Raw genomic sequence first — 14,010 nt, forward strand, 5'->3', positions numbered from 1 at the left:
TATCGGCTTAGCCCACTAGGGAACCTCCCCTATCATTTCCTTGTAACCATATTTACGGTTTGATTGTTTATGCATGACATATGACATATGACACATGACATAACTCAACAAACACAGGACAGTGACTGACATTGACATCACAACAGAGTAGCTTGGTCTGATCAGGGTTATGGATGTGGATGAATACTGATCCCTGAACGGTTCATCACTGATCACTTTTTAAAGAAAGAACCGTTAAACTTGTATTGAGTCCTTTCTGTTTGTTACCAGGCTCCAGTGATGTTGCTATGTGTGTTGCTATGGAAACGGATGGTCACTTGCGTAGTGTATTGTGATAAGTGTCTTCACCATTGGACAGTGAACCATAGAACAGTGTGTGTGTACAGTACGTTGTACAACACGTTGTGCTCCTCTTCTGTGTTTGCTGTCCTCCCACTGGTCTCTCATAGGTGTTTGGGACGTGCCCCCAATAACAGACCCAGGGCTGTTTGGGACGTACCCCCAATAACAGACCCAGGGCTGTTTGGGACGTGCCCCCATTAACAGACCCAGGGCTGTTTGGGACGTGCCCCCATTAACAGACCCAGGGCTGTTTGGGACGTGCCCCCAATAACAGACCCAGGGCTGTTTGGGACGTACCCCCAATAACAGACCCAGGGCTGTTTGGGACGTACCCCCAATAACAGACCCAGGGCTGTTTGGGACGTGCCCCCAATAACAGACCCAGGGCTGTTTGGGACGTGCCCCCATTAACATACCCAGGCCTGTTTGGGACGTGCCCCCATTAACAGACCCAGGGCTGTTTGGGACGTACCCCCAATAACAGAACCAGGGCTGTTTGGGACGTACCCCCATTAACAGACCCAGGGCTGTTTGGGACGTGCCCCCAATAACAGACCCAGGGCTGTTTGGGACGTGCCCCCATTAACAGACCCAGGGCTGTTTGGGACGTACCCCCAATAACAGACCCAGGGCTGTTTGGGACGTACCCCCATTAACAGACCCAGGGCTGTTTGGGACGTGCCCCCAATAACAGACCCAGGGCTGTTTGGGACGTACCCCCAATAACAGACCCAGGGCTGTTTGGGACGTACCCCCATTAACAGACCCAGGGCTGTTTGGGACGTGCCCCCATTAACAGACCCAGGGCTGTTTGGGACGTACCCTCAATAACAGACCCAGAATATGCTGACTAGGATCTTCACTCCATTTCCACTTTCTTCCTATCGGTTTCGTTATTTGTCCTGTCCGTGGACCAGCCCCCTCCTGTCCGTGGACCAGATCCCTCCTGTCCGTGGACCAGATCCCTCCTGTCCGTGGACCAGATCGCTCCTGTCCGTGGACCAGCCCCCTCCTGTCCGTGGACCAGATCCCTCCTGTCCGTGGACCAGATCCCTCCTGTCCGGGGACCAGATCGCTCCTGTCCGTGGACCAGCCCCCTCCTGTCCGTGGACCAGATCCCTCCTGTCCGTGGACCAGATCCCTCCTGTCCGTGGACCAGATCCCTCCTGTCCGTGGACCAGCCCCCTCCTGTCTGTGGACCAGATCCCTCCTGTCCGTGGACCAGATCCCTCCTGTCCGTGGACCAGCCCCCTCCTGTCCGTGGACCGCCCCCCTCCTGTCCGTGGACCAGATCCCTCCTGTCCGTGGACCAGATCCCTCCTGTCCGTGGACCAGATCCCTCCTGTCCGTGGACCAGCCCCCTCCTGTCCGTGGACCAGCCCCCTCCTGTCCGTGGACCAGCCCCCTCCTGTCCGTGGACCAGCCCCCTCCTGTCCGTGGACCAGATCCCTCCTGTCCGTGGACCAGATCTCTCCTGTCTGTGGAACAGCGCCCTCAACCATCTCCAACACAGACACCTGTTCTTTTATAGTGTATGTTTCCAATGTGTCTTTGTTCTTACTGTACTGTGGTTGTAATTCCACTTCCTTAAAAGTTGTCATTCGTTTTGAATTTTAGTTTTTCTTGGATGAACCGCCCATGAGAGGCTAAATGAGATCCTAACAAACAAACAAACCAACAACTATGAGGGATGTCATAATCAGTACCTTCTGGTAGAGGATGGTTCCATTGGTGTCGTTTCCCACAGCAACCATCTTGTAATCAGTGGCATACTGTGACATGGAGGAAGAGACAGAGAAAACATGAATAGAATATTTTAAAAAGTAATAACTTTATTTAAACAACAATTATTTGGAAGTACATGTATGTTAACAAAGCCATTCATAAACAAGTAACTAGTTATATTAAAGTACTTATGATCAGGTATTTATTGTCAGATGTATTAAGCGTTTGCACCTGTGCAAGGTTTGCTCCAATATCCTTCAGATCGGGTGGGAATGAAAGCTAAAACCATGAGTCATTTTTCCATTCTAGCTCTATGATTGTGTTCCTTCTGAACTCTACATTCTATGTTTTATACCCTTCAATAAATAACAGCTTAGCACCAGAACATGCAAACACTAAGCAGCCGAGACCCTGTTTCAGAGATGTCTTTAGTTCCTGTGCTGATGAATGCCTGTTTCAGATATGTGTCTTTAGTTCCTGTGCTGATGAATGCCTGTTTCAGATATGTCTTTAGTTCCTGTGCTGATGAATGCCTGTTTCATATATGTGTCTTTAGTTCCTGTGCTGATGAATGCCTGTTTCAGATATGTCTTTAGTTCCTGTGCTGATGAATGCCTGTTTCAGATATGTGTCTTTAGTTCCTGTGCTGATGAATGCCTGTTTCAGAGATGTCTTTAGTTCCTGTGCTGATGAATGCCTGTTTCAGATACATATTTAGTTTCTGATAAAAAAATAAAATAAAAAAAGCAGCTTCAGAGATGTGGTAGAGAGGACCTGGCAGCCAGAGACCAGCAGAGACACAAAGCAGCTTCAGAGATGTGGTGGAGGACCTGGCAGTCAGAGACCAGCAGAGACACAAAGCAGCTTCAGAGATGTGGTGGAGGACCTGGCAGCCAGAGACCAGCAGAGACACAAAGCAGCTTCAGAGATGTGGTGGAGGACCTGGCAGCCAGAGACCAGCAGAGACACAAAGCAGCTTCAGAGCTGTGGTGGAGAGGACCTGGCAGCCAGAGACACAAAGCAGCTTCAGAGTTGTGGTGGAGAGGACCTGGCAGCCAGAGACACAAAGCAGCTTCAGAGCTGTGGCTGAGAAGACCTGGCAGCCAGAGACCAGCAGAGACACAAAGCAGCTTCAGAGATGTGGTGGAGGACCTGGCAGCCAGAGACCAGCAGACAATGGCAGAGACCCTTCTCCCTGTTCACACACACACACACACACTCCTTTTTCCTCTCTGTCCATTGAGGCCCTGCGCTCTGAAAGATCTGGACCCCCACTGCCGTTCAGCGGACCCCCTACCCCCTACAGGTCCTTTCCTGTTTCAGCACGACAATGCCCCCATGCACAAAGCAAGTTCAACAAAGAAATAGTTTGTTGAGATCGGTGTGGAAGAACTTGACCGGCCTGCACAGAGCCCTGACCTCAACCCCATCAAATACCTTTGGGATGAATTGGGATGCTGACTGCGAGCCAGGCCTATTCGCCCAACATCAGTGCCCAACCTCACTAATGCCCTTGTGGCTGAATGGAAGCAAGTCCCCACACCAATGTTCCAACATCTCATTCCAAAATCATAGGCATTAATATGGAGTTGGTCCCCCTTTGCTGCTATAACAGCCTCCACTCTTCTGGGAAGGCTTTCCACTAGATGTTCGACGAGCAGGTGTCAAAAAACTTTTGTTTTTGGTGTTTTCTAATAAAACTGTGTCCAAATATAATTTATATTTGTGATCCTGATTTCCCTACCTCTCTTGGAATATCATTATATTTGTTTTCTTTAGGTTAACGGTCAGAGCCCAGGTCTGACAGAACCCGTGGTTAACGGTCAGAGCCCAGGTCTGACAGAACCCGTGGTTAACGGTCAGAGCCCAGGTCTGACAGAACCCGTGTTTAACGGTCAGAGCCCAGGTCTGACAGAACCCGTGGTTAACGGTCAGAGCCCAGGTCTGACAGAACCCGTGGTTAACGGTCAGAGCCCAGGTCTGACAGAACCCGTGGTTAACGGTCAGAGCCCAGGTCTGAAAGATCCCGTGGTTAACGGTCAGAGCCCAGGTCTGACAGAACCTGTGGTTAACGGTCAGAGCCCAGGTCTGACAGAACCTGTGCAGATGATCTAGGTGCTGCTGTAACTCCTCCTTAGTGGGAGACCGTAGAACCAGGTCATCTGTGTACAGCATACACTTGATTTCAGTGTTGTGTAGAGTGAGACCAGGTGCTGCAGATTCTTCTCATGATTTTGCCAATTCATTAATGTAGATGTTAAATAGTGTTGGACTAATTGAGCAGCCCTGTTTGTTGCCAGTTTTAACCACACATTTGTTTTTAGTGTACATTGATTTATTAAGATCACCAGTTTCAATTAATTTATCAAAAATACCGTGTGCCAAATTTAATCAAATTCTTTCTTGAAGTCTACAAAACATGAGTAGATAAGTGTGGAGGGGATAAATGTGGTCTGGTCTGTATCTCTCTCTAAAACATGAGTAGATGAGTGTGGAGGGGATAAATGTGGTCTGATCTCTCTAAAACATGAGTAGATGAGTGTGGAGGGGATAAATGTGGTCTGGTCTCTCTAAAACATGAGTAGATAAGTGTGGAGGGTATAAATGTGGTCTGGTCTCTCTATCTCTCTCTAAAACATGAGTAGATGAGTGTGGAGGAGATAAATGTGGTCTGGTCTCTATCTCTCTCTAAAACATGAGTAGATGAGTGTGGAGGGGATAAATGTGGTCTGGTCTCTCTCTAAAACATGAGTAGATGAGTGTGGAGGGGATAAATGTGGTCTGGTCTCTCTCTCTAAAACATGAGGAGATGAGTGTGGAGGGGATAAATGTGGTCTGGTCTCTATCTCTCTCTAAAACATGAGTAGATGAGTGTGGAGGAGATAAATGTGGTCTGGTCTCTCTCTAAAACATGAGGAGATGAGTGTGGAGGGGATAAATGTGGTCTGGTCTCTATCTCTCTCTAAAACATGAGTAGATGAGTGTGGAGGAGATAAATGTGGTCTGGTCTCTCTAAAACATGAGTAGATGAGTGTGGAGGGGATACATGTGGTCTGGTCTCTATCTCTCTCTAAAACATGAGTAGATGAGTGTGGAGGAGATAAATGTGGTCTGGTCTCTCTCTAAAACATGAGTAGATGAGTGTGGAGGAGATAAATGTGGTCTGGTCTCTATCTCTCTCTAAAACATGAGTAGATGAGTGTGGAGGGGATAAATGTGGTCTGGTCTCTATCTCTCTCTAAAACATGAGTAGATGGGTGTGGAGGGTATAAATGTGGTCTGGTCTCTCTCCCTAAAACATGAGTAGATGAGTGTGGAGGGGATAAATGTGGTCTGGTCTCTCTCTCTAAAACATGAGTAGATGAGTGTGGAGGGGATAAATGTGGTCTGGTCTCTCTAAAACATGAGTAGATGAGTGTGGAGGGGATAAATGTGGTCTGGTCTCTATCTCTCTCTAAAACATGAGTAGATGAGTGTGGAGGGTATAAATGTGGTCTGGTCTCTCTCTAAAACATGAGTAGATGAGTGTGGAGGGGATAAATGTGGTCTGGTCTCTCTAAAACATGAGTAGATGAGTGTGGAGGGGATAAATGTGGTCTGGTCTCTATCTCTCTAAAACATGAGTAGATTAGTGTGGAGGGGATAAATGTGGTCTGGTCTCTATCTCTCTCTAAAACATGAGTAGATGAGTGTGGAGGGGATAAATGTGGTCTGGTCTCTCTAAAACATGAGTAGATTAGTGTGGAGGGGATAAATGTGGTCTGGTCTCTATCTCTCTCTCTAAAAGATGAGTAGATGAGTGTGGAGGTTATAAATGTGGTCTGGTCTCTATCTCTCTCTAAAACATGAGTAGATAAGTGTGGAGGGGATAAATGTGGTCTGGTCTATCTAAAACATGAGTAGATGAGTGTGGAGGGGATAAATGTGGTCTGGTCTCTCTAAAACATGAGTAGATGAGTGTGGAGGGGATAAATGTGGTCTGGTCTCTCTAAAACATGAGTAGATGAGTGTGGAGGGGATAAATGTGGTCTGGTCTCTATCTCTCTCTAAAACATGAGTAGATGAGTGTGGAGGGGATAAATGTGGTCTGGTCTCTATCTCTCTCTAAAACATGAGTAGATGAGTGTGGAGGGGATAAATGTGGTCTGGTCTCTATCTCTCTAAAACATGAGTAGATGAGTGTGGAGGGGATAAATGTGGTCTGGTCTCTATCTCTCTCTAAAACATGAGTAGATGAGTGTGGAGGGGATAAATGTGGTCTGGTCTTTATCTCTCTAAAACATGAGTAGATGAGTGTGGAGGGGATAAATGTGGTCTGGTCTCTCTAAAACATGAGTAGATGAGTGTGGAGGGGATAAATGTGGTCTGGTCTCTCTCTCTCTCTAAAACATGAGTAGATTAGTGTGGAGGGGATAAATGTGGTCTGGTCTCTATCTCTCTCTAAAACATGAGTAGATGAGTGTGGAGGAGATAAATGTGGTCTGGTCTCTATCTCTCTCTAAAACATGAGTAGATTAGTGTGGAGGGGATAAATGTGGTCTGGTCTATCTAAAACATGAGTAGATGAGTGTGGAGGTGATAAATGTGGTCTGGTCTCTATCTCTCTCTAAAACATGAGTAGATTAGTGTGGAGGGGATAAATGTGGTCTGGTCTATCTAAAACATGAGTAGATGAGTGTGGAGGGGATAAATGTGGTCTGGTCTCTATCTCTCTCTAAAACATGAGTAGATGAGTGTGGAGGGGATAAATGTGGTCTGGTCTCTCTCTAAAACATGAGTAGATGAGTGTGGAGGAGATAAATGTGGTCTGGTCTCTATCTCTCTCTAAAACATGAGTAGATGAGTGTGGAGGGGATAAATGTGGTCTGGTCTCTATCTCTCTCTAAAACATGAGTAGATGGGTGTGGAGGGTATACATGTGGTCTGGTCTCTCTCCCTAAAACATGAGTAGATGAGTGTGGAGGGGATAAATGTGGTCTGGTCTCTCTCTCTAAAACATGAGTAGATGAGTGTGGAGGGGATAAACGTGGTCTGGTCTCTCTAAAACATGAGTAGATGAGTGTGGAGGGGATAAATGTGGTCTGGTCTCTATCTCTCTCTAAAACATGAGTAGATGAGTGTGGAGGGTATAAATGTGGTCTGGTCTCTCTCTAAAACATGAGTAGATGAGTGTGGAGGGGATAAATGTGGTCTGGTCTCTCTAAAACATGAGTAGATGAGTGTGGAGGGGATAAATGTGGTCTGGTCTCTATCTCTCTAAAACATGAGTAGATTAGTGTGGAGGGGATAAATGTGGTCTGGTCTCTATCTCTCTCTAAAACATGAGTAGATGAGTGTGGAGGGGATAAATGTGGTCTGGTCTCTCTAAAACATGAGTAGATTAGTGTGGAGGGGATAAATGTGGTCTGGTCTCTATCTCTCTCTCTAAAAGATGAGTAGATGAGTGTGGAGGTTATAAATGTGGTCTGGTCTCTATCTCTCTCTAAAACATGAGTAGATAAGTGTGGAGGGGATAAATGTGGTCTGGTCTATCTAAAACATGAGTAGATGAGTGTGGAGGGGATAAATGTGGTCTGGTCTCTCTAAAACATGAGTAGATGAGTGTGGAGGGGATAAATGTGGTCTGGTCTCTCTAAAACATGAGTAGATGAGTGTGGAGGGGATAAATGTGGTCTGGTCTCTATCTCTCTCTAAAACATGAGTAGATGAGTGTGGAGGGGATAAATGTGGTCTGGTCTCTATCTCTCTCTAAAACATGAGTAGATGAGTGTGGAGGGGATAAATGTGGTCTGGTCTCTATCTCTCTAAAACATGAGTAGATGAGTGTGGAGGGGATAAATGTGGTCTGGTCTCTATCTCTCTCTAAAACATGAGTAGATGAGTGTGGAGGGGATAAATGTGGTCTGGTCTTTATCTCTCTAAAACATGAGTAGATGAGTGTGGAGGGGATAAATGTGGTCTGGTCTCTCTAAAACATGAGTAGATGAGTGTGGAGGGGATAAATGTGGTCTGGTCTCTCTCTCTCTCTAAAACATGAGTAGATTAGTGTGGAGGGGATAAATGTGGTCTGGTCTCTATCTCTCTCTAAAACATGAGTAGATGAGTGTGGAGGAGATAAATGTGGTCTGGTCTCTATCTCTCTCTAAAACATGAGTAGATTAGTGTGGAGGGGATAAATGTGGTCTGGTCTATCTAAAACATGAGTAGATGAGTGTGGAGGTGATAAATGTGGTCTGGTCTCTATCTCTCTCTAAAACATGAGTAGATTAGTGTGGAGGGGATAAATGTGGTCTGGTCTATCTAAAACATGAGTAGATGAGTGTGGAGGGGATAAATGTGGTCTGGTCTCTATCTCTCTCTAAAACATGAGTAGGTGAGTGTGGAGGGGATAAATGTGGTCTGTTCTCTCTCTCTAAAACATGAGTAGATGAGTGTGGAGGGGATAAATGTGGTCTGGTCTCTCTCTAAAACATGAGGAGATGAGTGTGGAGGGGATAAATGTGGTCTGGTCTCTCTAGACATGAGTAGGTGAGTGTGGAGGGGATAAATGTGGTCTGGTCTCTATCTCTCTCTAAAACATGAGTAGATGAGTGTGGAGGGGATAAATGTGGTCTGGTCTCTCTAAAACATGAGTAGATGAGTGTGGAGGGGATAAATGTGGTCTGGTCTCTCTATCTCTCTCTAAAACATGAGTAGATGAGTGTGGAGGGGATAAATGTGGTCTGGTCTCTCTAAAACATGAGTAGATGAGTGTGGAGGGGATAAATGTGGTCTGGTCTCTCTAAAACATGAGTAGATGAGTGTGGAGGGGATAAATGTGGTCTGGTCTTTATCTCTCTAAAACATGAGTAGATGAGTGTGGAGGGGATAAATGTGGTCTGGTCTCTCTAAAACATGAGTAGATGAGTGTGGAGGGGATAAATGTGGTCTGGTCTCTCTCTCTCTCTAAAACATGAGTAGATTAGTGTGGAGGAGATAAATGTGGTCTGGTCTCTATCTCTCTCTAAAACATGAGTAGATGAGTGTGGAGGAGATAAATGTGGTCTGGTCTCTATCTCTCTCTAAAACATGAGTAGATTAGTGTGGAGGGGATAAATGTGGTCTGGTCTATCTAAAACATGAGTAGATGAGTGTGGAGGGGATAAATGTGGTCTGGTCTCTATCTCTCTCTAAAACATGAGTAGATGAGTGTGGAGGGGATAAATGTGGTCTGGTCTCTCTAAAACATGAGTAGATGAGTGTGGAGGGGATAAATGTGGTCTGGTCTCTCTAAAACATGAGTAGATGAGTGTGGAGGGGATAAATGTGGTCTGGTCTCTATCTCTCTCTAAAACATGAGTAGATGAGTGTGGAGGAGATAAATGTGGTCTGGTCTCTCTAAAACATGAGTAGATGAGTGTGGAGGGGATAAATGTGGTCTGGTCTCTCTCTAAAACATGAGGAGATGAGTGTGGAGGGGATAAATGTGGTCTGGTCTCTCTAAACATGAGTAGGTGAGTGTGGAGGGGATAAATGTGGTCTGGTCTCTATCTCTCTCTAAAACATGAGTAGATGAGTGTGGAGGGGATAAATGTGGTCTGATCTCACTAAAACATGAGTAGATGAGTGTGGAGGGGATAAATGTGGTCTGGTCTCTATCTCTCTCTCTAAAACATGAGTAGATGAGTGTGGAGGGGATAAATGTGGTCTGGTCTCTATCTCTCTCTAAAACATGAGTAGATGAGTGTGGAGGGGATAAATGTGGTCTGGTCTCTATCTCTCTAAAACATGAGTAGATTAGTGTGGAGGGGATAAATGTGGTCTGGTCTCTCTCTAAAACATGAGTAGATGAGTGTGGAGGGGATAAATGTGGTCTGGTCTCTATCTCTCTCTAAAACATGAGTAGATGAGTGTGGAGGGGATAAATGTGGTCTGGTCTCTAACTCTCTCTAAAACATGAGTAGATGAGTGTGGAGGGGATAAATGTGGTCTGGTCTCTCTCTCTAAAACATGAGTAGATGAGTGTGGAGGGTATAAATGTGGTCTGGTCTCTCTAAAACATGAGTAGATTAGTGTGGAGGGGATAAATGTGGTCTGGTCTCTCTAAAACATGAGTAGATGAGTGTGGAGGGGATAAATGTGGTCTGGTCTCTATCTCTCTCTCTAAAACATGAGTAGATGAGTGTGGAGGGGATAAATGTGGTCTGGTCTCTATCTCTCTCTAAAACATGAGTAGATGAGTGTGGAGGGGATAAATGTGGTCTGGTCTCTATCTCTCTAAAACATGAGTAGATTAGTGTGGAGGGGATAAATGTGGTCTGGTCTCTCTCTAAAACATGAGTAGATGAGTGTGGAGGGGATAAATGTGGTCTGGTCTCTATCTCTCTCTAAAACATGAGTAGATGAGTGTGGAGGGGATAAATGTGGTCTGGTCTCTAACTCTCTCTAAAACATGAGTAGATGAGTGTGGAGGGGATAAATGTGGTCTGGTCTCTCTCTCTAAAACATGAGTAGATGAGTGTGGAGGGTATAAATGTGGTCTGGTCTCTCTAAAACATGAGTAGATGAGTGTGGAGGGGATAAATGTGGTCTGGTCTCTCTAAAACATGAGTAGATGAGTGTGGAGGGGATAAATGTGGTCTGGTCTCTATCTCTCTCTAAAACATGAGTAGATGAGTGTGGAGGGGATAAATGTGGTCTGGTCTCTCTAAAACATGAGTAGATGAGTGTGGAGGGGATAAATGTGGTCTGGTCTCTCTAAAACATGAGTAGATGAGTGTGGAGGGGATAAATGTGGTCTGGTCTCTATCTCTCTCTAAAACATGAGTAGATGAGTGTGGAGGGGATAAATGTGGTCTGGTCTCTCTAAAACATGAGTAGATGAGTGTGGAGGGGATAAATGTGGTCTGGTCTCTCTAAAACATGAGTAGATGAGTGTGGAGGGGATAAATGTGGTCTGGTCTCTCTAAAACATGAGTAGATGAGTGTGGAGGGGATAAATGTGGTCTGGTCTCTCTCTCTAAAACATGAGTAGATGAGTGTGGAGGGGATAAATGTGGTCTGGTCTCTCTAAAACATGAGTAGATGAGTGTGGAGGGGATAAATGTGGTCTGGTCTCTCTAAAACATGAGTAGATGAGTGTGGAGGGGATAAATGTGGTCTGGTCTCTATCTCTCTCTAAAACATGAGTAGGTGAGTGTGGAGGGGATAAATGTGGTCTGGTCTCTCTCTCTAAAACATGAGTAGATGAGTGTGGAGGGGATAAATGTGGTCTGGTCTCTCTAAAACATGAGGAGATGAGTGTGGAGGGGATAAATGTGGTCTGGTCTCTCTAAAACATGAGTAGATGAGTGTGGAGGGGATAAATGTGGTCTGGTCTCTATCTCTCTCTAAAACATGAGTAGATGAGTGTGGAGGGGATAAATGTGGTCTGGTCTCTCTCTCTAAAACATGAGTAGATGAGTGTGGAGGGGATAAATGTGGTCTGGTCTCTCTAAAACATGAGGAGATGAGTGTGGAGGGGATAAATGTGGTCTGGTCTCTCTAAAACATGAGTAGATGAGTGTGGAGGGGATAAATGTGGTCTGGTCTCTCTAAAACATGAGTAGATGAGTGTGGAGGGGATAAATGTGGTCTGGTCTCTCTAAAACATGAGTAGATGAGTGTGGAGGGGATAAATGTGGTCTGGTCTCTATCTCTCTCTAAAACATGAGTAGGTGAGTGTGGAGGGGATAAATGTGGTCTGGTCTCTCTCTCTAAAACATGAGTAGATGAGTGTGGAGGGGATAAATGTGGTCTGGTCTCTCTCTCTCTCTCTAAAACATGAGTAGATGAGTGTGGAGGGGATAAATGTGGTCTGGTCTCTCTAAAACATGAGTAGATGAGTGTGGAGGGGATATATGTGGTCTCCTCTCTCTCTAAAACATGAGTAGATGAGTGTGGAGGGGATAAATGTGGTCTGGTCTCTCTAAAACATGAGTAGATTAGTGTGGAGGGGATAAATGTGGTCTGGTCTCTCTAAAACATGAGTAGATGAGTGTGGAGGGGATAAATGTGGTCTGGTCTCTCTCTCTCTCTCTAAAACATGAGTAGATGAGTGTGGAGGGGATAAATGTGGTCTGATCTCTCTAAAACATGAGTAGATGAGTGTGGAGGGGATAAATGTGGTCTGGTCTCTATCTCTCTCTCTAAAACATGAGTAGATGAGTGTGGAGGGGATAAATGTGGTCTGGTCTCTATCTCTCTCTAAAACATGAGTAGATGAGTGTGGAGGGGATAAATGTGGTCTGGTCTCTATCTCTCTAAAACATGAGTAGATTAGTGTGGAGGGGATAAATGTGGTCTGGTCTCTCTAAAACATGAGTAGGTGAGTGTGGAGGGGATAAATGTGGTCTGGTCTCTCTAAAACATGAGTAGATGAGTGTGGAGGGGATAAATGTGGTCTGGTCTCTCTAAAACATGAGTAGATGAGTGTGGAGGGGATAAATGTGGTCTGGTCTCTCTAAAACATGAGTAGATGAGTGTGGAGGGGATAAATGTGGTCTGGTCTCTATCTCTCTCTAAAACATGAGTAGATGAGTGTGGAGGGGATAAATGTGGTCTGGTCTCTATCTCTCTCTAAAACATGAGTAGATGAGTGTGGAGGGGATAAATGTGGTCTGGTCTCTCTAAAACATGAGTAGATTAGTGTGGAGGGGATAAATGTGGTCTGGTCTATCTAAAACATGAGTAGATGAGTGTGGAGGGGATAAATGTGGTCTGGTCTCTATCTCTCTCTAAAACATGAGTAGGTGAGTGTGGAGGGGATAAATGTGGTCTGGTCTCTCTCTCTAAAACATGAGTAGATGAGTGTGGAGGGGATAAATGTGGTCTGGTCTCTCTAAAACATGAGGAGATGAGTGTGGAGGGGATAAATGTGGTCTGGTCTCTCTAAAACATGAGTAGATGAGTGTGGAGGGGATAAATGTGGTCTGGTCTCTCTAAAACATGAGTAGATGAGTGTGGAGGGGATAAATGTGGTCTGGTCTCTATCTCTCTCTAAAACATGAGTAGATGAGTGTGGAGGAGATAAATGTGGTCTGGTCTCTCTAAAACATGAGTAGATAGGTGTGGAGGGGATAAATGTGGTCTGGTCTCTCTCTAAAACATGAGGAGATGAGTGTGGAGGGGATAAATGTGGTCTGGTCTCTCTAAACATGAGTAGGTGAGTGTGGAGGGGATAAATGTGGTCTGGTCTCTATCTCTCTCTAAAACATGAGTAGATGAGTGTGGAGGGGATAAATGTGGTCTGGTCTCTATCTCTCTCTAAAACATGAGTAGATGAGTGTGGAGGGGATAAATGTGGTCTGGTCTCTATCTCTCTAAAACATGAGTAGATTAGTGTGGAGGGGATAAATGTGGTCTGGTCTCTCTAAAACATGAGTAGATGAGTGTGGAGGGGATAAATGTGGTCTGGTCTCTCTCTAAAACATGAGTAGATGAGTGTGGAGGGGATAAATGTGGTCTGGTCTCTCTAAAACATGAGGAGATGAGTGTGGAGGGGATAAATGTGGTCTGGTCTCTATCTCTCTCTAAAACATGAGTAGATGAGTGTGGAGGAGATAAATGTGGTCTGGTCTCTCTAAAACATGAGTAGATGAGTGTGGAGGGGATAAATGTGGTCTGGTCTCTCTCTAAAACATGAGTAGATGAGTGTGGAGGGGATAAATGTGGTCTGGTCTCTCTAAAACATGAGTAGATGAGTGTGGAGGGGATAAATGTGGTCTGGTCTCTCTAAAACATGAGTAGATGAGTGTGGAGGGGATAAATGTGGTCTGGTCTCTCTCTCTAAAACATGAGTAGATGAGTGTGGAGGGTATAAATGTGGTCTGGTCTCTCTAAAACATGAGTAGATGAGTGTGGAGGGGATAAATGTGGTCTGGTCTCTCTAAAACATGAGTAGATGAGTGTGGAGGGGATAAATGT

At 45.3% G+C, this 14,010-nt stretch overlaps 1 protein-coding gene across 1 annotated transcript in view; it reads right to left on the reverse strand.

The window, feature by feature from the left end:
* The window catches only part of LOC106562888 (neutral amino acid transporter A), a 73,190-nt gene that overhangs the window by 33,953 nt on the left and 25,227 nt on the right, over positions 1-14,010 (reverse strand). The window contains exon 3 of the mRNA XM_045687163.2: positions 2,049-2,114. Coding sequence (XP_045543119.2) covers positions 2,049-2,114 — 66 coding nt within the window. The remainder of the gene's footprint in view (positions 1-2,048; positions 2,115-14,010) is intronic.

The sequence above is a fragment of the Salmo salar genome, chromosome 01 (assembly GCF_965601325.2).
Source record: "Salmo salar chromosome 01, fSalSal1, whole genome shotgun sequence".
Taxonomy (NCBI): domain Eukaryota; kingdom Metazoa; phylum Chordata; class Actinopteri; order Salmoniformes; family Salmonidae; genus Salmo; species Salmo salar.